The 26,199-nt window shown below is 37.5% G+C and overlaps 2 protein-coding genes across 2 annotated transcripts in view; one reads left to right on the top strand and one right to left on the bottom strand.

The window, feature by feature from the left end:
- Window positions 1-1,451: 1,451 nt before the first annotated feature.
- On the bottom strand, window positions 1,452-5,964 carry LOC127786989 (transketolase, chloroplastic). Its single transcript, XM_052314807.1, has 7 exons — window positions 5,355-5,964; window positions 4,457-4,547; window positions 4,251-4,356; window positions 3,874-4,156; window positions 3,432-3,580; window positions 3,143-3,296; window positions 1,452-2,738 (listed from the first exon to the last, which is right to left on the bottom strand). Exons 1-7 carry the CDS (start codon window positions 5,850-5,852, stop codon window positions 1,779-1,781), a joined length of 2,241 nt encoding a protein of 746 aa, XP_052170767.1. The 5' UTR covers window positions 5,853-5,964; the 3' UTR covers window positions 1,452-1,778.
- A 4,689-nt stretch (window positions 5,965-10,653) lies between these two features.
- LOC127787080 (uncharacterized) overlaps window positions 10,654-26,199 on the top strand; it is a 36,062-nt gene continuing 20,516 nt past the window's right edge. The window contains exons 1-2 of the mRNA XM_052314937.1: window positions 10,654-12,366; window positions 13,181-13,370. Of these exons, the coding sequence (XP_052170897.1) occupies window positions 10,807-12,366; window positions 13,181-13,370 (1,750 nt within the window). The 5' untranslated portion in view covers window positions 10,654-10,806. The remainder of the gene's footprint in view (window positions 12,367-13,180; window positions 13,371-26,199) is intronic.

The raw sequence follows: 26,199 nt of genomic DNA, 5'->3' as shown, positions 1-26,199 counted from the left end.
GGTAGCTGCACCATTGCCAGACCAACCATGGAGCAGCCCTATGGGGTTGGTGGCTGCACCATTGCCAGACCAACCATGGAGTTTGTTTCCTTTCTTTGTAAGGTGGGTCACTTGGCTGGCTGCCATCTTACTTCCCCTTTTGACTAAATTAAGTACTGATGATGCCACCAGAAACTGGCCTGTTGTTGCTTGTTTGAAAAACTCTAGGGCTGTGTTTGATTGAAAAGAGATGAAAAAGAAAAATATTTTCTAATTTTATGGAAAATAATTCCCACCTCTCCTAGTTGTAATTTTTTATGGAAAATAGACCAAAACATGTGTTGTACCATGAAAATTTTTCATGAAAATTGTTAAAAGCAATCAAACATACAAATATGAAAAAAATTTCATTGATATGACATTTCTATAGAAAATAATTCCAATCAAACACACCCTAAGTTTCATCTAATCTATTATCTATCTATTATTTGAGTAATACCGAAAAATATTAATACTAATAGTTTTTATAGTGTTGAGATTAAAAATATCATAATTTTATATGTTTGAGTATGATGATTAATGATTGTTTAAATAATTGTCTGTTATATAATTTAAGATTGTAAGGAAAATAAAACATAATAATATTATTTTAAATTACTTTGTGGGGTCACTTCGCCCTTCATTAACTAAGAATAAAAAATTATACGTGTAGTGTAATCTACATTTGTCACCTACCTACTTGTGTGACTTAACTAACCAAAAAAAACAGTTATAATCAAGATCTTTTGTTTTCTCTCAAATGGTTATTTAGCTTAAAAAGGATCTAGCAAAAAATATCGACAAACATTTAAACTCATTAACTATTTTAGATTGTCAATTATCTTTATTTACCACAATATCTTATAGGGTAAGCTCGTAATGCTGCAAATATCAAATTGGATTTCTTTCTTGAGGATCGAAGTCTATGTGGTTGGTGGGAAGAGAAGCAAGAGGTGATTTATGCTAGGTGTAAAACCAAAACTCTCACAGAGAGAGAGAGAGAGAGAGAGAATGTGCTGGATTTCCAAAACTTATTCTTGACCAAAATGGGTCCCACTCACTCTTACCAAACTCTTCAACCACCACAAAGAATGACCTAAGAAAGGGCAGGGCAGGGCAGGGCAGGGGAGAGACTCTTAACAGATGAATAATTGAAAGGGAGAGGGGAAGAGAAGTAGAAGACAATGTGGATAGGCAGGTTGAGAGGGCAGCTTAAACAAACCTCACAGCCATCAACAGGTCAACATCTCTCCCATTGCCTTCTCTCTGGTGAGCCCCCATCATCCTCAACAATTTATCCTCAAGCCATGGCTCCGACAGCATCTCAAGGTAGGACCACCATCTTCAATGGCTTCACCTTCACTCCACCACCCAATCCAAATGCACTCCAAATTGAAGCAAAGCCAATCCCAAATCCCATTGCAAAATATATATTGAAGGGGGTTGTGAAAGTGAAACCTCATTGACAAATTAACCACAAAATGTTACAAAACTCAGGACAGATCCAATAGTTGGTACAGATTACAACATAAAATCCCTCTCTTTTTGATACCGGTTCAGTCTCCAGACTTCGCTACTCTACTGACGAAGATCGAAGCAAGAAAACCCCTTGTTTTATTGTGAAATGTTACGAGGCCATATGATGCACTGAGACAGATCTCTTTAAGAATGGCTTTTGAACTATAAATCTCCAAACCCGGAACCCTAAGGCAGAAATTTAGATGTGACAACCAGCAACCAAGAACCCCGTGTCGAGGAATCTAGGAAATTGTTTTAGCTGCAGCAACAACGGCCTCCGCTGATATGCCAAACTCCTTGTAGATTTTCCCCGCTGGAGCACTGGCCCCAAACTGGTCGATTCCAATAGCCTTACCTTTGCTTCCAACAATCTTCTCCCAACCAAATGTTGATCCAGCTTCAATGCTAACCCTGGCAGTTACAGCTGCTGGCAGAACGCTTTCCTTGTAAGCATCTGATTGTTCGTCAAATAGCTCCCAGGAAACAAAGGAAACAACTCTTACAGCCTTCCCTTCCTTTCTGAGTTCATCAGCTGCCTTGGCAGCGATTTCCAATTCTGAACCAGTACCCATCAAGATAACATCCGGCTTGTTGCCAGAAGAATTATCTGATAGGATATATCCACCTTTCTCAACTCCCTCAATCGAAGTTCCAGCAAGTTGGGGCAGCTTCTGCCGGGAGAGAGCAAGGATAGACGGTCTCTTCCTGTTCAGGACAGCAACCTTGTATGCCCCGGCTGTCTCATTTCCATCAGCTGGACGGAGCATCAAAATATTGGGCATTGCACGGAAGCTTGCCAAGTGTTCAATCGGCTGATGTGTCGGCCCATCTTCTCCTAGTCCAATTGAATCATGAGTCATAACATAGATAACTCCAGCTTCACTTAAGGCAGAAATCCTGATGGCTGCTCTCATGTAATCGGTGAAAACAAAGAAAGTTGCGCAGTAGGGAATGAGTCCAGGGCTGTGATGGGCAATCCCATTGCAGATGGCTCCCATCCCATGCTCACGAACACCAAACCTGAGATTACGTTCTTCCGGCGTGTTTTTTTGGAAGTCCCCAAACATTTTCAGCAGGGTCATGTTGGAGGAAGCAAGATCAGCACTGCCGCCAAGGAATCCAGGGATAACCTTTGCAAGGGCATTCAGGCATTGTTGAGAGAGATTCCGGGTAGCATCTGCTGGGCTCTCTGGAGTGTACGTCTGCAAGAAACAAGGATAAAATGGTCTTAAAATATAAATACATGATATATATGACTCTACTGATGTATACCAAGAATTCCACAATAACCCGTATGATGAAAGAACATGATAGAATATCTCTAAACGTGTAACAAGAAATTCAACGATGATCCATATGACAAAAGAACTACTTCACAATCAAAGAAGTGAACTTGACTCTGCCGAGTTGTCCAACGGCTGTTTGTCTACCGTGCGTGCAAAAGTGCTTCTGTTTTCTGACAAAAAAGATTTTAGCTTCATTTAATTCTACCATGAAATTTTGGGAAATTTGCTGCCATTTTCAAATGATCCAATAGTGACTACTATCTAGACATACCCCCACAGAGAAGATAAAGAGTGATGGACATTAATAACACCCTACTCACCGGAAGTGCTTTCTCCCAACCAGCTGGTAGTTTGCCACTGATAATAGACTTCAGCTCCGCAGCTTCCTCCTTATATTTCTTCTCATATTGAGCAAATTTGGCATTCCATTCAGCTTCAAGAGCAGCACCCCCAGGGACATGGCGGCTCCAGTGACTATACAAGAGAAATGCAAGTATATTCTTAATAAAACTAGCCAAACAATCAAATCATTCCCTTTTGTTTTTTCAATAATATAGTAATATCAATGAGACACCCAGGTGTTATGTGGCATAGCAGAAACTTCCTTACTTCTTCACATCCTCAGGAACATGGAAAGGCTCATAGGGCCATCGAAGGTTCTTCCTTGTGGCATCAACTTCCTTGGCACCCAGTGCACTACCATGTACACTGTACGAATTTGCCTTGTTAGGAGAGCCACAACCAATGGTGGTGGTCACCTGTATGGAAGATAAAAATCAGTATTGGAACAGAATGGAACCTAAAAATTTAAGAATGTTGTGAGAATCAACATAATTGAGCACCCAATTCATTTTCAAACTGTTACTTTGCATTTATGTTTCTTCATCTTCATATCCAGGGAGCTACTTTTAACTCCTGAACAATGAGTAAAATGTAAATACTAACTTTAAAAGATTGTTTGAATAGGTTATTTCCACTGCATACTTGATCCTTCAATCATCTTACTAACCCAAAGTAAAACAGACATTAATGCATGCAGCTAAAATTTTACCTTGATCAATGTGGGTTTGTCTTTAACAGCCTTTGCTTCCTTAATGGCAGCACGGATGTCATCATAACCTGTGTTCCCATTCTTCACCCAGATAACGTGCCATCCAAGTCCCTCAAAACGAGTGTCAACACTCTCAGTAAAAGCAATCTCCGTGTCGCCATCAATAGAGATATGGTTGTCATCATAGAAAGCAATAAGCTTTCCAAGTCCCCAGTGACCAGCAAGAGAACAAGCTTCATTTGCAATCCCCTCCATTTGACATCCATCCCCCAATATCACATAACTAAAAAAAGGAATACCGATTACAGACCATCAACCAGATTACAATTTGAAAAAAGGAAAAGAAAAGGAGATAGTGAGACAAATAAGATCTTTACGTGTAGTGATCGACAATCTCATTGTCTGGTTTGTTAAAACGAGCAGCCAAATGCTTCTCTGCAAGGGCCAGACCAACTGCATTGGCTATACCCTGACCAAGAGGGCCTACAAACAAATTAAGGGAAGAATAGATAGAGGTCAATAGCAAGAGCTGTAGTGAACTCTTTTAAGCAAAAGAACAAAATAATCAGACACATCTTCTCACCAGTTGTGACTTCAATACCAGGAGTCTCAAAGTTCTCTGGGTGACCTGGGGTTCTGCTTCCCCATTGACGGAATTCTTTCAAGTCCTCTTCCTGATAGAAAGACCAATCATGAAAACTTTAGCCAACGATCCTTCCAGCATAAAGTGAGTCCATTCATGGCAGATGCAGATTGACATTTTATTTCCCATAAATAAAAGGATAAAAGAACAATATTTGACCCCAAATATTCGCTTAAACCACTGGCCAGTTACAGAAAGAACCAATTGTTAAGAAACGTTAAAAAGATACAACAAAAAAGATAAAACAAAATATGTTAGGGAAATCCAACATGCTTTGCCAAAAACAGGTAAATAAACTCAAGTTGAACAAGTCCAGCTGATTCGTGGAAACAAGAACTACAACCAAACCCAATTAGTCCGTAAATTAATGTGAACATGGTTTGTACCTAAATCATGCCTAGTCAAGTAAAACAATGAACAAACCAAGTCAAAGAAGCAATTACGAATCAATGCTAAGTGCTAATGGGGCCTGAAATGTGATTCATTCTGCTTCAAAGGAGAATTGCCCAGATCAGAATTTGATTCAAATAAGAAAATTCTCCCTTGGCAATACTCAGATCCAAACGCATGTACATATTGGGTATACATACAACATAATTACCCATTCAAATACCCAGATCCAGAGCAAACTATATACACACTAGAGTATAATCATAAGCTTAATTCAATGTTTGGAACAAAAATATTCACCCCATGGTTGGCCTGGTGGCAAGTACTAAAGTAACGGTTCAAATCTCTCTGAGACGAATCAACACTCAGATTTCTTATTGTTTACGGACGTGATTTTGTGAAGTACAAAGATAGCAGTTAGGGGTTCTCGTTAAGGAAACAAGAGTACCTTGATACTGTCGTAGCCAGCGAGGTGAAGCAAGGCGTACTGGAGCATGCAACCGTGGCCGGCGGAGAGAACGAAGCGATCCCGATTGAACCAGTACGGGTTCTTCGGATTGTACCTCATCACCTCGTCGTACAGAATATGGCCCATCGGAGCACAGCCCATGGGCAGGCCAGGGTGGCCGGAGTTAGCCTTCTCGACGGCGTCGATAGCCAGGAACCGAATGGTGTTGACCGATTTCTCCAACAGGGCGGTCTCCGTCTTCTCGACGGTCTCCACGGTGGCGCATGCCCGGATTGCCGGGCGGCCGGAGGTCTGACGGCGGTGGCTCGCGGCGGATACGGCGGGGGAGACCGAGGTGGAGGAGGACTTCAGACCGGAGAAGGTGGGGAGAAAGAGGGCGGGCACGATGGTTGGTGGGTTGTAGCCATGGCGGCGGTGGAGGTTGGTGTTTCTGGCGAGGATAGCTTGTGATAGGGTCAGAGATGAAGCAGTGGCCATGGCTCTGTGAGAGAGGGAGAGACAGAGAGAGATTGGAATTGGGAGAGAAAACAAAGAAAGCTTTGATCTTTTGTAGAGAGAGAGAGAGAGAGAGAGAGGGAGGGAGAGAGCGAGCTGTGGGCTCAAGAGTCAGGCTTGCTGTTTGGTAGTTTGTTGAATTTCAGAAATCACTTTATTTTTTAATTCATCTATTATTTTTTTTATATAATTTATATAAAAATTAATAAATATGTATTTTTTATTTTTAAATAAGATGTATTTATTATATCTTAAATTTATTTTTTAAATAATTTTATCAATCGCCAATAAAATTATTTAAAATACATTTATTACACCTTATCTATTAACATTATTATCCTTTAAGTAATATTTGTTAAAATAATTAAAATAAAATTATATTAAAATAAAATTAAAATAATTTTTTGACCCAAATATAGAATGATCAAAATAAATCCTAAAAGCATTCTAAGATTTTTATTAAATTATTTTTTAAATTTTTTGAAATATACAAAAAGATATATGTGTTATTTTTTCTTATCTATAATGTCCAATATATGTTTATTTTGAGAAGAGATAAATAAACATATCTAAAAATATCAGATAAAAAATCACGTGATTTCTTTTTCAATAATAGTAAGATAAATTTAACAAACACATTATAAATGAAAAAAAATTGTAATGTTTTATATATTTTATTTTTTTTATTTATATCTTGATTAATAAGCATTATCTTAAAAAATAACAAAATTACACTTTTAGAATCACTCAATTTGGGATAAAGTATAAATAGTCCTATATTGATTAAATGATAAGAGGTTTGAAATATGATTAATATCCCAAAAGAATGATTGAATAGAATTCAAAAAATCAAAATTATTAAATTTAAAAATTGAACTGAACCAACCTACAATTTAAATCAAACCGAATCAACAATTTCAATCTGTTCAATTTAATTTAATATGACATTTAGCAATCATCGTTAGTAACCGTTGCCACAGACCTAGTGGTGGAAAAATCTCTCGTTGGATTTTTTTCTTATTATTCGAAAATCGTTATGTTTTTTTATCGTTCATTTTTATTGTTTTTATCTTTATTATCTTTATTTTCTATATCTGGACGGTAATAATTTTTAATAAAGTGTGACACAATTTCTAAAGACATATTAAATTATAATAAGATAAAGAATTTAATGAATATTATAATATAAATTGAAATATAAAGACTATTTTGCAGTTTTCATTGGATTGTCCCCAGTACCAGTAGGGGATGTGGACATAACCGGAGAGGCACGGCCTTGGCCGTTGGATCTGGGGAAGCAGATCAGGACCGTTGACTATGGGTAGGAAATGAATGCTTTTGAATTCTCTTGGAGAAATCGTTATTCCTTGTCTCATTCCCCTATGTTTCATTGATTTATCCGAATAATCTGCTTTTTTATAAAGAGAAAAGTTTTACCCATAAATAATTTTAGAGCAATAATGTGTTGATCACGTATGGCGCGAGTTAGTAGGGGTGGCTATGTGGGTCCCACCTTCAATGAGTCCATGCCTTCATTTCTCAATTTATCTATGTCGGATAAATATTATGTTACTCAACGTGGATAATATAATAAATCTAAATAATTTTATTAGACTTTTATATATCATGATGATATATATAAATTTATAATAATTTTATTATGAATTTGTATGTGCCACCTTATTTATCAAATTTATTTGTAGGTATAGTATTTTCCTTAGTAGGATATTATTGGTACACTTAATTGTGATATTTGCACATTAAAATATATTATAAACTCAACCCTTAAAAATAGGATAGACGATCTGCTACACGCATTTAGGAGGTTAAGATACTTCAAGATCGTGGATTAGATTCTACTTTTGTGTAAGATTGTGTAATCACATACATTTATTTTAAGGGCTAGGTCTTGGAATTCAGCTCGTGGTAAACTTGTCCATACATTTAGACCAAGTCAAGGTGTATCGTGAGTTTTAGAAATTATAAGACGATTTGAGAGAAAAAAATATCTATAATCGAATCTCTTTATTTATATCTATATATATATATTATACATTCTAGTATAATATATTAATGTACGAGTGTTACGATTAAGTGTCTAAATAATATTTTTGTAAATATTATAAAAATTGTTTGTTTTGGTATTTTAAAATTTTACTTTTAGTGTACTTATATTTATTTTTTTATATGAAGTCCATTTATTTTTCTTAACTAAAATTAAGTTTTTTACACCGTCTATAATTTTGTTACTATTTGGATAGTATAATGTTATATAATTTACAAATTTAAGTATTTATGATGTGTAAAATAATAAAAACTATATAAGATGATGTCATATTGTTTTATTTTTTATAAAAAAAAAAATATTTTAATTGGTCTAAAATGACATCCATTAGGTGATTATTCCAATGGATATTCTGATGGCATGATAGGCTCCTCCTTTAGAAATATCCAAGAATGCTCCTTTTGTGGTGATTGAAAGATCTATAGGAATTATGGCCTCTAATTTATTTATTTATTTAATAAAAGTTTTATATAATACACATTTTATAACAAAAAAAATTAAAGATGAAATTTTGACTTTTGATGATCACCTTCGACACTTTTAGATAATGGAGTGGGATATATCGATAATGGACCTACTTTTTTGGGTAGCAAATAAACGAGTAGGCCACATGTTGCATTTTGACAATCAAAACAAGTGGCATGCTATTATTGGTGGGATTGAATTGATTGATTTGGAAATAATTTTATTTCGTATTTTAATCTTTATTTTACGATAAAATCTTTGAAAAACTACTAAAGTCCACTTTTATCTACAATTTTTTTTTTTCAATTCGTAAGCATACTCAAACAAACCATAATTAAACAAATTATATCGGATTTTAATCTTATTTCTTACATTGATACGATGCTCGATTTTGAAGTTGGGATTCTTATATTCACTTGCATAGTGAAACTAAGGCTATATTAAAACTCAAACCCGTTATAAATCTTCATATGTTTTTAACGGGTTTCATTTTTATTAACAAAATAAAAAAAGACACATATAACAGTACAAAAATATCAAATAACAAATAAGCGATGTCTTACTACAAGACCAATTATTTGAAACTTAGTCTAGATAAGTAAATATTTGATTTTGGATTGGAGCAAATCTAATTAGATAGCTCAAATCGAGTTGAATCTATACCCAATTTTGATGATATTTGAATACGTGTCATCTCTAAATAATTTGAAAAATGGGTATTTTTGTAATTTTTTCAAAACTCGAAAATATTCTCACCAAAAAAGTGTCTCAAAATATGAAAGTACAATCATAGATCATTTAAGTAATTAATTATATTAACTATGTTATTTTGTAATTACTTTTTTATTTTTTATTTTTTGGGTAAGTGACTTTGAAAATTAGCTCAAGAACTTGTAGTAGTTACACATGAACTTTGAGAGAAAATATGAGGGGGTTGTTGTCATCCAAGCTTCAACCTTTCACCAGTTCTTCCACCATGCAACTTAAATAATCAACTTTGTGGGTGCAAGGGGAATAATTGCAAAAGATGGGGTAATAATGATAAATGTGCTAAATTATTATTATTTGTTCCTTTATTAGGTTAATTATAAGAGAATGATGGGCATTATAAAAAAGCTTGTAATAGTATAAATTTGAGATTGAGTCTCCATTTAAAAATGATTAACGAGTTTGATTTATCTCAAAATTTAGTATCAGACAACCCAAACTTGCATCGAGGTAGGTCACGCCCCAAGATTATGCCTATAATTAGTCTATTTAGCTTATCTAGATGATCATAATTAGTCGATTATATAGACTTATTCAAATCTTTTTTATTATAATCTACCCATAAAGAAACAATGTCAAAATATTCAAGTGCAATATTTATTATAATTTTAGTATCGAATGATTTATTAGGAGATTAAATCTCACTATTCTTAATTGTAACAGAAGTCGACATCACATGTTGGGTGATTTTTTTTTTAAGTTTTTGTGACATTCCACCCCACTTGAAAATGAACTCACATTCAAAAATAATTCTTATTAAGCTTAATTGATTAAAAAAATTTACATATTTCATCTCCAATAAAGACGTGGGTTCATAATAAAATAAAATCAATAAAAAGTCTATATGTGTCACTCTCTTATTATGGTTATAGGTTTTATATTTGATTAAAGATACGTATTGATTAAGATGGAATTTGATAAAAATAAAATGCTAGTCAAATTTAGATAAAATCATTGCCTAATACATCAATTATAGAGTGACATATGTTCTTATTAAAAATGTGTCATACGTCACCCATACCTTTTCAAAAGGGATAATCTTGAAATTAATCTAAAATCATGATCTGATTAGCACTCGAAAACAAATCAAAAAATTATATCATAAAAAAAGTCTTAGGGATAATCACGCTCGAGTCATTTCAAATCAAATTATATAAACACTAATATCTTTGAAAGATAAGGAAGTTATATGAACATATATTTATTACTCTATTTTTTTTTACTTTTTAAGTATTGAGTATTAATTTTCTTGTTAAAAAATAATTTAATTGATAAAAGTCTTTTACTTTTAAGAGTATAACGTATAGTGTTTAAGGTGAAGTATTGTCAAGATGAAATGTATAATTAATTAAAAAAGTGGAATATATTTTAAATTCAAAATTTAAATAAAATTTCTTTAAATAATTTTTATAATTATCAAATTATAATTGATGCCATTTGAGATTTGACTTTGTTTTGATATGATCCAATTGGAAAACCCGGATGGGCAGAAGGAGAACCACCTGGAACCGGGTCCTGGAAGCCTGGAAAGTTCTGAAACCTTCGAGCGTCAGCCATGTCCAAGAATCTCAAGACGTCAATCAACCGGACCAGGCATTCCATTGAAAGATGCTTGCAACGTAAATGAAGCTCTAGACAATGCCATCAATCTTTCATGCCAGGCTACCCCTCTGTCCTCACCGCCTCACACTGCCTTGCGCCACCGCCCTCCGCCGTGCCACCGCCACCACCATGTCCTTGTCGTCATCACCGTCGCCTTCTACAGGCCTGGATTCCGACCAGCAAAGGGCGTTGCTGGAGCGGGCGATGAAGTACCACAACCAGACGAAGCACTCGTTCACCAACTACGCCAGAGGCCCGCACGGCCTCGACTGGGCCAATCAGCCAAATCCTTTTCGCCGCTACGTCTCGGCGCCTTTGGTTCCTCTTCTTCACTTTCCCACAGAGTCGGGAAATTCGTCGAACACCGAGGCTCCATTATACTCTTCTGTGTTCCAGTCTCTTCCCTCTCCGAAACCCATCTCTAAGTCTTCTATTTCTCAGCTGTTCTATGATTCTCTCGCTTTATCGGGGTGGAAAAGTACTGGGCTCTCGACCTGGTCGCTCCGGGTGAACCCTAGCAGCGGCAATCTCCATCCGACAGAAGGTTACATCATTGCCCCTGCAGTCGATTCGCTCTCGGACTCGCCTTTTGTGGCTCATTACGCCCCAAAAGAGCATTCTCTGGAGATTAGGACCCATATCCCGTCTGGGTTTTTCCCCAAATTCTTCCCGGAAGGGTCTTTCCTTATTGGGTTTTCGTCAATTTTCTGGCGGGAGGCCTGGAAGTACGGCGAGAGGGCGTTTCGGTATTGCAATCACGATTTGGGGCATGCCATTGCCGCGGTTTCTATGGCTGCGGCTGGTCTTGGTTGGGATGTGAAGATTCTCGACGGTTTAGGTTATGAGGATCTGGATAAGCTTTTTGGGCTTGAATTCTTCCCGGAATTCGAAATCCCGGCTAGGCCTATGAAAGGAAAATTACCTGCGATTGAATATGAGCACCCTGATTGTGTGCTCGTTGTTTTCCCAAATGGGGTTGGTGAATTTGGCGTGAACTATAAGGAATTGAGTTCAGCTATATCTGAGTTTTCAAAATTGGACTGGAAAGGAAAACCTAATTTGCTCAGTAAAGAGCATGTGTGTTGGGATATAATATATAGAACAGCTGAAGCTGTTAAGAAGCGATTAGAGGTAGGAAATAAATTATTGGTTGAGCCTTTTCGGGGAAGTGGACTGTGCAGTGAAAGGTCATATAAAGGTTTTTCACTGAGGGAAATTGTTAGGAAGCGGAGGAGTGCAGTGGATATGGATGGAGTTACTGTAATGGACAGGGAGACGTTTTATCAGATTCTCTTACATTGCCTTCCTTCAGGTTCTCGAGATGGAGGGAAACAAAGTAGACAATTGGCATTGCCATATAGGACTCTTGCTTGGGATTCTGAGGTGCATGCTGCTTTATTCGTTCATCGTGTTTCAGGGTTGCCAAAAGGTTTATATTTATTGGTGAGGAATGAAAACCATTTTGATGATCTTAAGAAGGCTACAAGGTCCGAGTTTAAGTGGGAGAAGCCAGAAGGATGCCCTGATGATCTCCCTCTATATGAACTTGCTAGAGGTGATTGTAGAAAGCTTTCCAAACAGCTTTCTTGCCATCAGGTATGTGACTTTTAAGAGATTTTAGTTTCTCAGGCTATCTAGACTGATCTAATATTGAACAGAGATGGGCATGATTCTTGCAACGCGTTATTCACATTTACTTCATAAATTCGTGTTGTGTGTAAGCTAATGCTTCTTTTAAGTCAAGCATGTATAATAGAAACACTAAAACTGTTTGAACTCCAATGATGTGATATTTGTTCTTGTCTCCCTTTTGCCAGTACGACATGTTAGTCTTCTATATGTTTCTAGCATGTTCGATACATCCTGTGCACATATCACTTCATATTGTCACTTCTCTTCGTGAGTTTGAACCCATAACTCAGTGTTGGTTATAAAGTTCAGTATAACTAACAAACCAAGAATTACATTGTTCTTATGTTTCCAACAATCAAAATTGGGGTATCCTGGGATTCAATAATTTTACAGATCTTTATATATATATATATATTATATTTTTTTCTTATATCATTAGAAAACTTTGATTTAAATGGCAAAAAAATTTAGCTCTTTCAGAAGGTCTTCTGTTGATGTCAAATTTCCTTGCATTACCATCAAAGTCATCAAAGTTAGGAATTTGATCTATAATTTATGATGTTCTTCAACTGTATCACATATATCATTATTTTCAAATCTATAAGAGGAAGTTTGGAATTTCAAGTTATTGAATTGCTATCACTCAATTACCTAGTTTGATACTTTTGTTAAACTTTTGAGAATCACTATGCCCTTCCCCCAGAACATAATAATACGAAAGTGGGCTGCACACCATTGAAGTCCTAACTCGTTACCAATTTTTTGTTATCTATTGCAGGATATTGCTAGTGACGGCTGCTTCAGTCTAGGCATGGTGGCCCATTTTGAACCTACCTTGCGTTCAAAGGGTGTGTGGATGTATCCTCGGTTATTTTGGGAGACTGGTGTTCTTGGTCAGGTGTTGTACCTTGAAGCTCATGCAGTTGGCATATCAGCTACTGGGATTGGTTGCTTCTTTGATGACCCTGGTATGAGTTTATGTTTTTCATTTCATGGTTGTTATTATAATTCCCACATTCAATCGCTTTTAGCTCGTAGTTGTCATATGGACACAAGTTGAAAATATAGGCTGGTTTCTGTTTTATGCGACAATCAGGATTGGTGCAAATTTGACTCCTTAAGGCCATGTTTGGAACTTGTATTTATATGGGAAAATAAAAGCAAAGAAACTAACATTATTTCCCTGCATGTAGAAACATGTGCATAACAATTAGCTAAAAAAGAAGAAACATGTGCATAACCAGATATCAAGCGGGTGGAGGATGTAATGGTCACATCTAAGTAGGATTCTTAGCACTGGATGCACCTCTTAACCTTTTTCTACTCAGCCACAAAAAAGGTTGCTCATAAATATTTTTATTTCCCTTTCATTTTTCTCTCCTTTAGTAAATCATATTCCAAATAAAGTGCAAAAGTGGTGGACTTTCATTTTAGTTTCTGCATATTTGGGTACATATGAACAGAAAGGGGAAAGGAAAAGGATGACTTTGAATTAGCGAAGAACCCTTGAAATGGTACTTTCTGCAATTTGAGTTGCACACTTTAAATGCCTTTTGAGTGAAGGTGTTCAGACAAAATTATGTTAAAGAAATAATAAAACTGGAACAAGGAATCTGTATCTGTTTTGTTAATGGGTGAAAATATGAATGGGTTGAACATATTAAAGCATCAATTCATAACAAGAAGTTGATAGGTCAGGTAAATTTCAATGGGACAATAAAATGAGGTTCTGTGTCTTTGACTGATCCACCTAGGAGACAGAAAATTCCACATGCATCGTGATAATGTCCTCTCGTTAAGTCATCTTTAGTAGCAAAATATAACTCATGAAAATACTAAAAAACTATATCAGGTAAAGGTTAACAAGTGTGGGCATGAATGCACTAACTACATTAGACAATTATCATCATGATAGAAGAAATTGTGGTTCATGTCAATTTCCACATGCAAGGATGATCCTGGAGTTTCATTGTAGGGTTGCCTTCATGTTTCTTGTCAAGATCCTTCTGATGACACAATTTGACATGCATCATATCATCTTTCTCTCTTTGACTCTAGTGCTCACATAGAAAGAAATCAAACAATCCAATCTTGTGCCATGACCAAAATACAATCAAATGTGTATTATTACTTAAAAAAAAAAGTTGAATGTGAACAAAGGAGCAATGCAGGCTGATCAAGTGACAAGAACCAAAATATATTCAAACGGAGACAAATAGCACGCTGATTTGACCTGTGAGCTTATAAAAAGGGAGATGACTGATTTTTATTATTGTCTTTTTTATTTATTAAATGAATACACACAGGTGATCTCTTATAGAGAATACAAAGACTATAAAAGTAAACAAAAGAAATAGGAAAGTGTCACGACCCAGGCGTGACAATGGCTTGATTTCCAATCCGGTTAGGATTGGAATAGGTATTGCTCAGAACAGAGCCGAAACAGAAACGATTTTGAGAAGTAGAAGGAGAGAGAGAGAGTAGAATTCAGTCGTTTCTCATTTAATGCTATCCATAGCCATATAACTGACTATATATAGGCTGCCCAAGGGCAGATTCCCAGCCCGGCCGTTGCAACAAACAGCCAGCTGGCCCCTGCGTAGGAATATTCCATTTGTCCACTTGACTAATAAGGAATTACTGAAATAAAATTACAGCAGTGTAACTAATGTAAGAAAATTAAATTGGCAGTAAAATATGTAGTGTTAGAGCTGGTGGCGCGTGACAATTCCCCCCTCGTTAGCTCTTTCTTGTCCTCAAGAAAGGTTGAGGAGGCTGGCTTATCTGGGAAACTGTTGCATCAATTGTGGTAGGTACTCCCCTGTGCTCTCTTCCTCTCTTGCTCCCTCCTGCCATTTAACCAACACTTGTATGATAGGTGCCCCTTGCTTGTAGATGACTCAGTGATCCAATATCACCTCGGGCTCAACTATTCTCCTAACCTCTTTAGGCAATTGTGGCAGCATAGGACTCACCAGCTGTGCTCCTGCTAACTTCTTCAATAGTGAGACATGGAATACAAGGTGGATGCAGGACTCCTCAGGGAGTTTCAGCTGGTAAGCCACTCGACCAGCCTTGGCAATTATAGGGAATGACCCGAAATACCTTGGGCTAAGCTTGGATACAGGACCAGACGAAATAGACTTAAGATGAGGATACCGTAGCCTTAAGTAAGCTTCCTCGCCCCCACATCAAACTCTCGATCACTTCTTCTACGGTCAGCGATTTGTTTCATCCTATTTTGAGCTGATGCCAACTTCTTTTTTAATTGCTGCAATACCCGTTTCCTTTGCTGCAAATAATTTTCCACTTTAGCCACTGTTGAGTAGTTTCCCACAGTCGGTATTAAGGGAGGTAGGTAACCAAAAAGAGCCTCAAATGGTGACATTTTGAGTGATGAATGGTGGTTAGAATTGTACCACCATTATGCCATTGGCTGCCACTTATGCCACTCTTTAGGGTGCAGAAAGCTCATGCATCTCAGATAAGATTCCAAGCTTTGATTCACTCTCTCGGTTTGACCATCCGTTTGAGGGTGATAGGCTGTGGACATGTTCAACCTCGTTCCCAAGGCCTTCATGAGCTCTTGCCATAGAAGACTGGTAAAGACTTTGTCCCGGTCGAAAATAATAGTCTTTGGAACCTCGTGCACCTTAATCACCTGATCCAAGAACACCCGAGCCACATCTTGGGTTGTAAAAGGATGTGTCAATCGTATGAAGTATGCAAACTTTGTGAGCCTGTCAACAACTACCAAAATACTATCCTTTCCCTTAGATTTCGGTAGCCCTTCAATGAAGTCCATAGAGATGCTTTCCCAAGCTTGGTCTTGAATCGGTAAGGGTTGTAGAAGCCCTGGATAGGCTACCGTCTCACTCTTGCACCGTTTGCACACCTCACAGGCCATAACAAATTTCTTCACCTCTGCTTTAAGACTTTGCCAGTAAAACAATTGTTTTACCCTTAGGTAGGTGTTTTGCACTCCTGAATGCCCCCCTAAGGCTGACTCATGAAGGGATCGCAGTATCCTCTCCTTGAGACCATCATCATCTCCAACCACTATCCTTCCTTGGTATCTCAGCACTCCTCCACCTAAGCTGTGTCCATCCTCCTCTTTGCTGCCCGTAGCAACTCTTTCCAGTATTTGCTTAATCTTTGCATTCCGTTCATAGCTATTAGTAATTTCCTTGCACCAATCAGGGACTACCGTAGATATAAGGGCCATTTCCCCAACCTCATGACACTTGGACAAAGCATCAACAACCACATTTTCTTTCCCTTTTCGGTACTGGATCACATGGTCCAACCCCATAAGCTTGGACATCCCATTCTTTTGCAGCTGGGTGTGCAATTTCTGTTGTAATAAAAACTTCAAGCTTTCATGGTTGGTTTTGATTATAAACCTCCCTCCTTCAAAATAATGCCTCAATTTATCAACAACCATTAACACAGCCAAGAACTCCTTCTCGTATATGCTTAACCCTACATGCTTGGGCCCTAGTGCACGGCTAAGAAAGGCCAGCGGTCTCCCTTCTTGCATCAACACTGCCCCAATACCAGTTGCACAAGCATCGGTCTCCAATACAAAAGGTTTGCCAAAATCAAGTAGCCCCAAAATGGGTACTCTATTCACTGCCTCCTTTATCCTTTCAAAGGCCAAATCAGCCTCCTCACCCCATTTAAACCCTTCCTTCTTCAAAAGTCCCGTTAAGGGCTTATTAATAACCCCATATCCTTTGACAAATTTGTGGTAGTAGCTGTTAGTGTAGGTGCTCTAGACCCAATCAGATTGGGCATGTTGTACACTGACAATTGTAATCATGTTTATTATTTGAATAAGGAGTTGTTCAAATTTACAAGAAGTCATTCTATTAGTTTCTTGTTATTATTGTAATAACCGAATGAAACTAGATAGAAGTCTATATGATGTATACTGTGAATAATCTATAAAGATGTGAGATGATGCATCACAGTTTCTAGACATCATTAAACGTCCCAAGTCGTAGCAATGTCAAGAATGGACATTGACAATTGCGGTAAGACTTGTATGTGCTATGTTTTTGCTATGTGATAGCAATGGGGGTCTCACACTCATAGGCATGTGGATGCTTAGACAAGTATATAGGTGACCAATGTTGGAGAACGTGTCACTGGACATGACTCGTCATGAGAATTCATTTTGGTTATATGTTGATGGTATTCTCATACGAGATGGGTGTAACTAATCATTGGACCTGAGGTTGTCACGGTCATCTTATAAGAAGACCGGCATGCTTTGACATCGTTTCGATGGGCCTAGACAAAGACTGCATGTGGGCGATTGTTGGGTATATCGTGAGGCTTATGGAGATGGGTGCATAGCCAAGATAGGACTTGTCTATCCCTTGATAGAGGATGATGTATCTAAGGCGCCTTCGGTGGATATTCACTTTAAATCCATGGCCATAGTGAAAGATATCAATAAGGAGTTATTGATTTACTTTTTATTAAGTGAAGATATCCGGAAGACTGAAGAAAACTCATGTGATCGTTGTCAAGCAACACATCGCCATACTTGAGATCACATAAGATACATTGACGAGAGGATCGAATTACACGGTAACCATGCTCGTGAAAGGTTATTTGCGGATTATGAATCCTTTTGAATAATTGGGTAGGCATGATGCCTTGCTAGAGGCCAATCTTGTCTTATGTGTTCGTACCGACACATTGCCAATATATTCGAAAGCCTAATGAGTCATATGCAATAGGCACGGTCCCTGGCTTAAACTAGGAGAGTGGACGTATAGTTAAGTGGGACACTTTAGCAAGAAGTTGTGCCGTGGTAGGCTCTCACAGAAAAAGAACAAATAGACGTAATGACGTCGATATGACGAGGAGTCGTCATAATGGAAAGAGTTTACTAAAATGACAATTAATTAAATTAGTAAGGAGTTTCTAATTTAATAATTTTCTATTTGTTGGAGTGGTAAATAGGAAATAAAATATATTTGGGGTTAAGTTAATATTTGGACTAAATTGGATTTGGGCCAAATATTAAAATAAATATTATATTTGGGCTAAATATTAAATATTATATTTGGGCTTGAATTAGATTTGGGCCAAAATATTTTATTTAAACCTATAAAAGGATTTGAGCCATTTAATTATATTTCTAGTTGGACTAGAATAAGCCCACTTAATATTCTAATTAAATTAGAATTAATGGGCTAGCCCAATCCATTAGGGTTTTAGAAACCCTAGGATATTTCACTATAAATATCCCTTTATGGGTTGCCCAAAATAATAGAGTTTTTGGTGTCGTTTTTCAAGAGTTGAAAAACGTATTGCCGTTCACCCTTCCCCTTTTTTTTTTTTTTTGCATCAATACGAAACGAGGGCATTCTTTTACCGTCCATACACAAGCCGCGCAAAGGAGAAGGAGCTAGCACTCCTATTCCGCTCTCCTTGCCAACGGACGCGTGCCGCGTATCACGAGTTAGAGGCCAGACGCTTGGACGGCTTGAATTCGCGAACGACTCGATAATCTAAAGGTTAGATTTATTTATTTGTTTGTGAATGATTCAATTTTGACGTTGATCCAATCGCCGGGATCGGGGTAAGTTCAAAAATTTTGAACTACGCTGTTTACCCCGTAGCGATCATGGTTTATTTTCAGTAGCTTGTGAGGCCCAAGAATCCTCTTAAAGCTCGGACTGATTTGGGTTTTGGCCAATTCAACATTGCCTCTATCGTACTTTGGTCGGTGCTGACCCCATTTTCCGAGATCACATGCCCTAGGTACTCCACTTGGCTTTGATTAAAAGCACATTTAGACTTCTTGATATAGAGTTGATTGGATTTAAGGATCTCAAAGGCAGTTTTAAGGTGTTTTAGGTGAGTTTCAAAGGAGGGATTATAGATAAGTATGTCATTGAAGAAAACCAATATAAATTTTCTTAGGTAAGGCTCAAAGATTTGGTTCATTAGTGATTGGAAAGTGGCAGGGGCATTAGTGAGCCCAAAGGGCATTACTAGGAACTCAAAATGCCCATGATGGGTTCTAAAGGCTGTTTTAGGAGTGTCTTCGGGTTTCATCCTAATTTGATAATAACCCGAACGAAGATCAAATTTAGAAAAGAATTTGGCTTTACTTAGTTCATCCAAGAGATCTTCCACCAAGGGTATAGGGAACTTGTCTTTGATATTTATGGCGTTAAGTTGGCGATAATCCACACAAAAGCGCCATGTACCATCCTTTTTTCTTACCAATAAAATCGGGGAAGCAAAGGGGCTATGGCTGGGTTTCCCCTAACCATGGTTTCTATAACCGATTTCTGCATGGGGGGGTATCTGTAGGATCTCACATTGATAGGCGCTCTGAGTTGGGTTTAAGATGAATAACATGGTCAAACTCTCGGTTGGGGGGTAGGGCTTTTGGTTCTTGGAATAGATCATTAAATTCAATCAGCAATTTATCAAGTAGAGCAGTGTTTTGTACCTATCCAACAGTGGAGTTCGGTGTCTTGATGCTGAAATAGGCCTCTCTTGGCCTTGCATTGCCTGGCCCCTCCTCTACTGACACAATTGAAAACAATTGTGTTAAACCGCCCCCACTTGTTCTTAAACACCTTTTGGAGCCTTTTTCCAGTTATCATCTTGCATACTCCCGCTTCCCTTCCTCCAGACAGAGTCGGTCTTCTATCTCATTTCTCAAAGGAAACTTCCATCCTATTAAAATCAAAACTAATAGGACTAACTTCTTTCATCCAATCTATGCCCAAAACGACATCACAACCCCCTAAGCCCAACAGTCTCAAGTCTGCCTCAAATGGTTCTCCCTGCATCTCCCAGCAGAATCCTTGGCAAGTTGACTTGCTTATTACCCTGCTCTCGTTGGCAACAGTTACACTCAGTGGTAGTGTACTGGCCAACTTGCACTTAAGTTTCCTCGCCATTCCTTCATCAAGGAAGCTATGAGTGCTTCTACTATCAATCAAGATCATTAAGCTGCAATCCCTTACCTTCCCTTCAATCTTAATTGTTTTGTTGTTAGGGACTCCCTTGAGAGCATGTATGGAAATCTCTCCATCATGTTCCCCTTCACACTCTTCTTCTTCAGTTCCTTCTTTGCCTTCATGCACTCCTTCCTCATCGCCTTCTAACAGCAAGATTTGTCTCTTACATTGGTGTCCAGGAAAATACTTATCCCCACACCTATAACACAGCCCATAAAGTCTCCTTTGATCTCCCAATTGACCACCATAGGATGGGAACCCTTCTCCAGTCACATTTTTTGTCCCAACACCCTCTTTGGCTGCCTCTCTGTTGGGGTTTCTACCTCCCGGAGGAAACAACCCCAATCCCATGCTCTTCTGTTGCTGCTTCTGCTTCTTCACCAGAGCTTCAACCACCATCTCTTGTAGTCGCGCGCTTTCTGACGCTTGCTTGATCGTTCTGGGCTTCAAAACTTTTACCATTGGTCTTAATTCATCATTCAACCCGCTTAAATAACTAGACACAAAATAAGCTTCCGCAAGGTGAGGATTATGGTGGATTATAAGTGACTTAAGCTCCTCAAACCGTTTTTGATAGGATTCTACACTTTCAACCTGCTTCAGCTTATTAAACACTTCTACCACGTCCACCATGCTTCTGTCCTCGAAGCGTTCATTCAATTTTTCTGCAAATTCTTCCCAAGTATGGATCCTTCCCACTCCCACACATCCTTGATACCACGCATCCACCACCTCGTTAAAATAGGCCAAAGCCAAAGTTACCCTCTGCCTTTCGGGTATTTTATACCATTCAAACACTCTCTCGCACCTCCTGATCCACCACCTGGGGTTGGCTCCTTCGAACGTTGGTACCTCCATTCGGGGCATAGGAAACCCAGGTGGTTGGTGATTAACTTGGTCGTCTCCTCTTCTCCTCACGAATCCTTCCATTTCCTCTTCTGGATCAATCTCATTTTCCCGATGGTCATTTCCTTGGTTCATTACATTCTCTCCTAGAATGGGTTCAGTTCTTCCTTGGGAAAGAAAGTCAGGCGAGAGTCTTACCGCATGTTGCCGGGTGAACATCAGCATAAATCGTTGTATCTGAGCTCCTAACTCCTCCTGCACCCTCTCAATGGAGTTATCCAGCCTGCGTTCCATTCCTTCCATAGAGCTCTCGACCTTGCGGTCCTATGCTATGATTGCTTCATGCTCCCTTGTAGCTCCCAACTCCAACTGATCGACTTGGTTGTGAAAATCGACCAGTGACGAGCTAACTTGCTGCAGTTGCGTCTCTAATCCCTTCATCCTAGTTTCGTCCGCCATTGGTTTAGTGTTTTTTTTTTTTTGCCGAGATCCGGAGTTCTGATACCAAGTTGTCATGACCTAGGCGTAACAATGGCTTGATTTCCAATCCGGTTAGGATTGGAATAGGTATTGCTCAGAACAGAGCCAAAACATAAACGATTTTGAGAAGTAGAAGGAGGGAGAGAGAGAGAGAGAGAGAGGGAAGATCGATAGAAAGAGTAGAATTCAGTCGTTTCTCATTTCATGCTATCCATAGCCATATAAACTATATATAGGCTGCCCAAGGGCAGATTCCCAGCCCGGCCGTTGCAACAAACAGCCAGCTGGCCCCTGCGTAGGAATATTCCGTTTGTCCACTTGACTAATAAGGAATTACTGAAATAAAATTACAGCAGTGTAACTAATGCAAGAAAATTAAATTGGCAGTAAAATATGTAGTGTTAGAGCTGGTGGCGCGTGACAGAAAGCTAATAACTATATAAAGCTATGCATATTCTATTTCCTATAATACAAAGATTGACTAAGCTATATTCAGTAACAAAAATAAAAGCAAATAAGACAGCTAAGGATTCGGTAATATTGACAGCCAAATCTTCCTAATTTTCCACACGCCCCTTCAAGCTAGTCTAAAGATATCTTCCATGCAGCTTGCTTATCAGCTTGTTGAATTGCCTTCTATGCAGCCATTTTGTAAGCATGTTAGCAATTTGATTGCTAGTTGGGATATAGGGCATACAAATCGGCTGCTTGTCAAGCTTTTATTTGATGAAGTGTTTGTCAACTTTCACATGTTTTGTTCTGTCATGAAAAACCGGGTTGTGGGCAATGGAAATTGCAGCTTTGTTGTCACAATATACTTTCATAGGAGTAGAGTCAGATACTTTCAATTCTTCCAACAACCTTTTGATTCACATACCCTCACAAATTCCATGAGGCCTTGAACTTGGCTTATGCACTACTTCTTGCTACTACAATTTGCTTTTTACTTTGCCAAGTAACAAGATTTTATCCGAGAAAAGCACAATAACCTAAAGTAGATCTTTTGTTGGTAATACTAACAGCCCAATCAACATCTGTGTAGACTTCAATCTGTAGATGTCCGTGTTTTTTCAACAATTGCCCTCTTCCAAGAGTCCCTTTCAAGTGCTTGAGACCTGGTGAATGCATAAATTGGCTCACCATGCTCATAGGTCACAACAAAGGCAATGTCAAGTCGCGTATGTGACAAGTAAATCAGCCTTCCAACTAGATGCTGATATTTTTCCCTGTTGACCACTTTTTTTGCCTTAACTGGTTGTAACTTGAGATTGGCTTCAATCGGAGTTTCGGCTACTTTGCAACCTAGTAAACCTGTTTCACCAAGTAAATCAAGGATGTATTTGTGTTGGTAAACAAAAATATCTTCTTTTGATCTAGCTAACTCCATCCCGAGAAAGTACTTTAACCTGTCCAAGTCCTTGATTTCAAAGTCACCAGCAAGTTTTTTCTTTAACTTTTTCAATTCAACTTCATCATTACCAGTCAAAATTATATCATCTACATAAACAATTAAGATTGTAATTTTACCTTCACTTGAATGCTTATAGAACATGGTATGGTTTGCTTGACTTTGGCAATAACCGTGACTTTTTACAGCATTTCCAAAGCATTCGAACCATGCTCTGGGTGATTGTTTGAGGCCATATAAGAACTTTCTTAACTTGCTGACCTTCCTGTTGCCAAATCTCTCTTCAAATCCAGGAGGTAAATTCATAAAGATTTCCTCCTCAAAGTCTCAATTCAAGAAGGCATTTTAACGTCCAATTGATGTAGGGACCAATTGAAATTCACAGCCAGAGAAAGAAGGACTTGGATTGAATTTAGAAAGTCTTTTGATAATCAATTCTATAAGTCTGTGTAAAATCCTTGGCCACTAGTCTTGCCTTATATCTATCTATGCTCCCATCTGCATTGCACTTCATAGTAAAATCCCATTTCCATCCCACAATTTTCTTGTCCCTTGGTTGACTTTGCCAAATACCTTTTTTCCTTAGAGCATTCATCTCTTCCAAAACTGCAGATTTCCAATTCTTATCGTCTAGAGCTTCCTATATGCTTCTTCGAACAATAGGGTGAGAGATCTTAGAGGTAAAGGCTTTATGGTTATTAGAGAGATTTTCATAGGACAAGTATTTTGAAATGGGATGATTGGTACAAGAACGAACGCCTTTTCTAAGAGCTATTGAGATACCAAGATCTAAAGTCTCATTAGGAGTGGAATTAGGAATTGAAGAAACGGGAGTTGGGATTAAGGAAATACCTGGAAGATTCTTGATCCCATCACTCTGAGAGTTGAATTGTCCTTGTGCTAGTGTGATAGGCAAGTCCCTTTCTTTTGTATGATTTTTTCTCCTAGTATAAACTTGAAGCTCAGAATTCAAATTTCTTTGTTGTAGTGTTTCTCCCCTTGAATATGAATCAATTATGCTCGTCAAAGTTGGACTAGGGTTGCTTTGTTTTTCATTATCTAAAATTGGATTTGATGAAGTTTGTTCTAAAATTGTGTTGGGTAGAGGCACTTCATTCCAAAAATTATCTTCCTCTCTCTTTCTCCCCCTGAAGAGAATTTTTTAAAAAACGATTCATTTTCAACAAAGGTCACATCTATGTTAACATGCATTTTCTTTTTGTTTTTGGATTGTAGCATTTGTATCATTTTTTATTTGGTGCATATCCTGTTAAAACACAATTTTCTACCTTAGGTCTAGTTTGGAGCTGAATTTAGCAAGTATGTGTACAAAAATCGTGCATCCAAATACCTTAAGTAGGAGACCCTCTTGTATTCTAGATTCTAGAAAGGAGTTTTTTAAACAGTCCAATGGTGTTATGTATTTCAAGACGTGAGTAGGCGTCCTATTAATCAAGTAAGATGCTGTCAAAACAGCCTCACCCCATAAGTATTTTGGAACATTTGTTGAAAACATAATGGCACAAGCAACTTCAAGTAAATTCTTGTTTTTCTGTTGAACAATTCCATTTTGTTTTGGGGTATCTCGGCAAATGGATTGATGTTGGATTCCTTTTTTTCTTTAAAAAATTTCCCAATCCTTCATTGAAATATTTAGTTCCATTATCAGAACGAAGTATTCCCATTTTTGTTTGGAATTGATTTTCAATCATGTTAAAAAAATCTTTAAATAACTTTGTTACTTCAGATTTTTCACTCATCAAGTAAAGCCAGCCAACATATTACAAATGTTGCAAATTATTTTTTCCCAGTTAAAGTGGTGAATTTAGAAGGTCCCCAAACATCACTATGAACCAAATAAAATGGTTTTGAAGCACAATATGATTTTGCAACATAAGTAGTACGATGACTTTTAGACAAATAACAACTTTTGCATTGGAATGATGAAACATTCATATTTTTTAACTTACTTGGAATTAAGTGTTTTAAGATACTGAAAACTAGGATGTCCTAATCTATGGTGCCAATGTATTATTTGATCATAAATAGGGATAGAACTAACACTACTCAAACTTTGAGCTTTTTTATTACTAAAGAGATTGTCATCAAAGTAGTAGAGACCATTTATCATCCTAGCACTGCCAATCTGCATCCCAGAGCTTTGGTACTAGAATTCACAATGAGATTTGTAAAAAACAACATAACAATTAGAATTTTCAGATAGTTTGCTCACAGATAAAACATCACAGACAAGTTTAGGCACATGGAGAACATATTTAAGATTAATATTTTTTGAAATTTTCATTGAGCCTTTTCCAACAATTGGTGAGAAACTTTCGTCAACAATTTTGACTTTTTCATTTCCAGGATACGAAGAATAAGTATATAAAATAAGTCGAATTCTTAAAAGCTTACTTAAAAATTTATTGAATCAGAAGGGAGATATTTATACAAGGTAAAATATCTATTCTATCTCTTAAAAAGAGTAGTAAATTCAAATTTAGATAACAATAACTAATATTTAAAACATGCTGGCCTTTATCTTCTAGTTTCAAGCTTGAATCTTTCCCTTGAATCTTGGACCTTTATCCTATCTTTCAGGCTTTCTTATCTTTTAAATCTTTATTTTATCCAACCATCTTATCTTTCCTTTTTAAACTTGAACACCCAATCTCGTCCAACACTCCCCCTCAAGCTGGAAAATAGAAACTTGTCATTCCTAGCTTGCCAATTAGCATTTCAGAACTTAGTCTTACCATGGCTTTTGTAAACACATCAACCACTTGACTTGTTGTAGGAATATAGGATATATTAATTCCTCATTCCTCAATTTCCCTCTTTATAAAGCTTTAGTCTATTCTCACATGTTTCATGCAATCATGCTGAACTGGATTTTTAACAATACTAATCGTTGATTTACTATCATTGTACACCTTTGTTTGTTATGACAAAGGAATATGTAAGTCTTCCATCGACCTTTCTAAGCAAATCACTTCACAAATTCCTTGAGCTCATAATTCTGCCTTGGCACTGTTATGGGCAACAACTGATTGCTTCTTACTTCTT

Source organism: Diospyros lotus, chromosome 12, assembly GCF_014633365.1.
Source record: "Diospyros lotus cultivar Yz01 chromosome 12, ASM1463336v1, whole genome shotgun sequence".
NCBI lineage: Eukaryota > Viridiplantae > Streptophyta > Magnoliopsida > Ericales > Ebenaceae > Diospyros > Diospyros lotus.
This window is presented reverse-complemented; position numbering and strand designations above follow the sequence as displayed.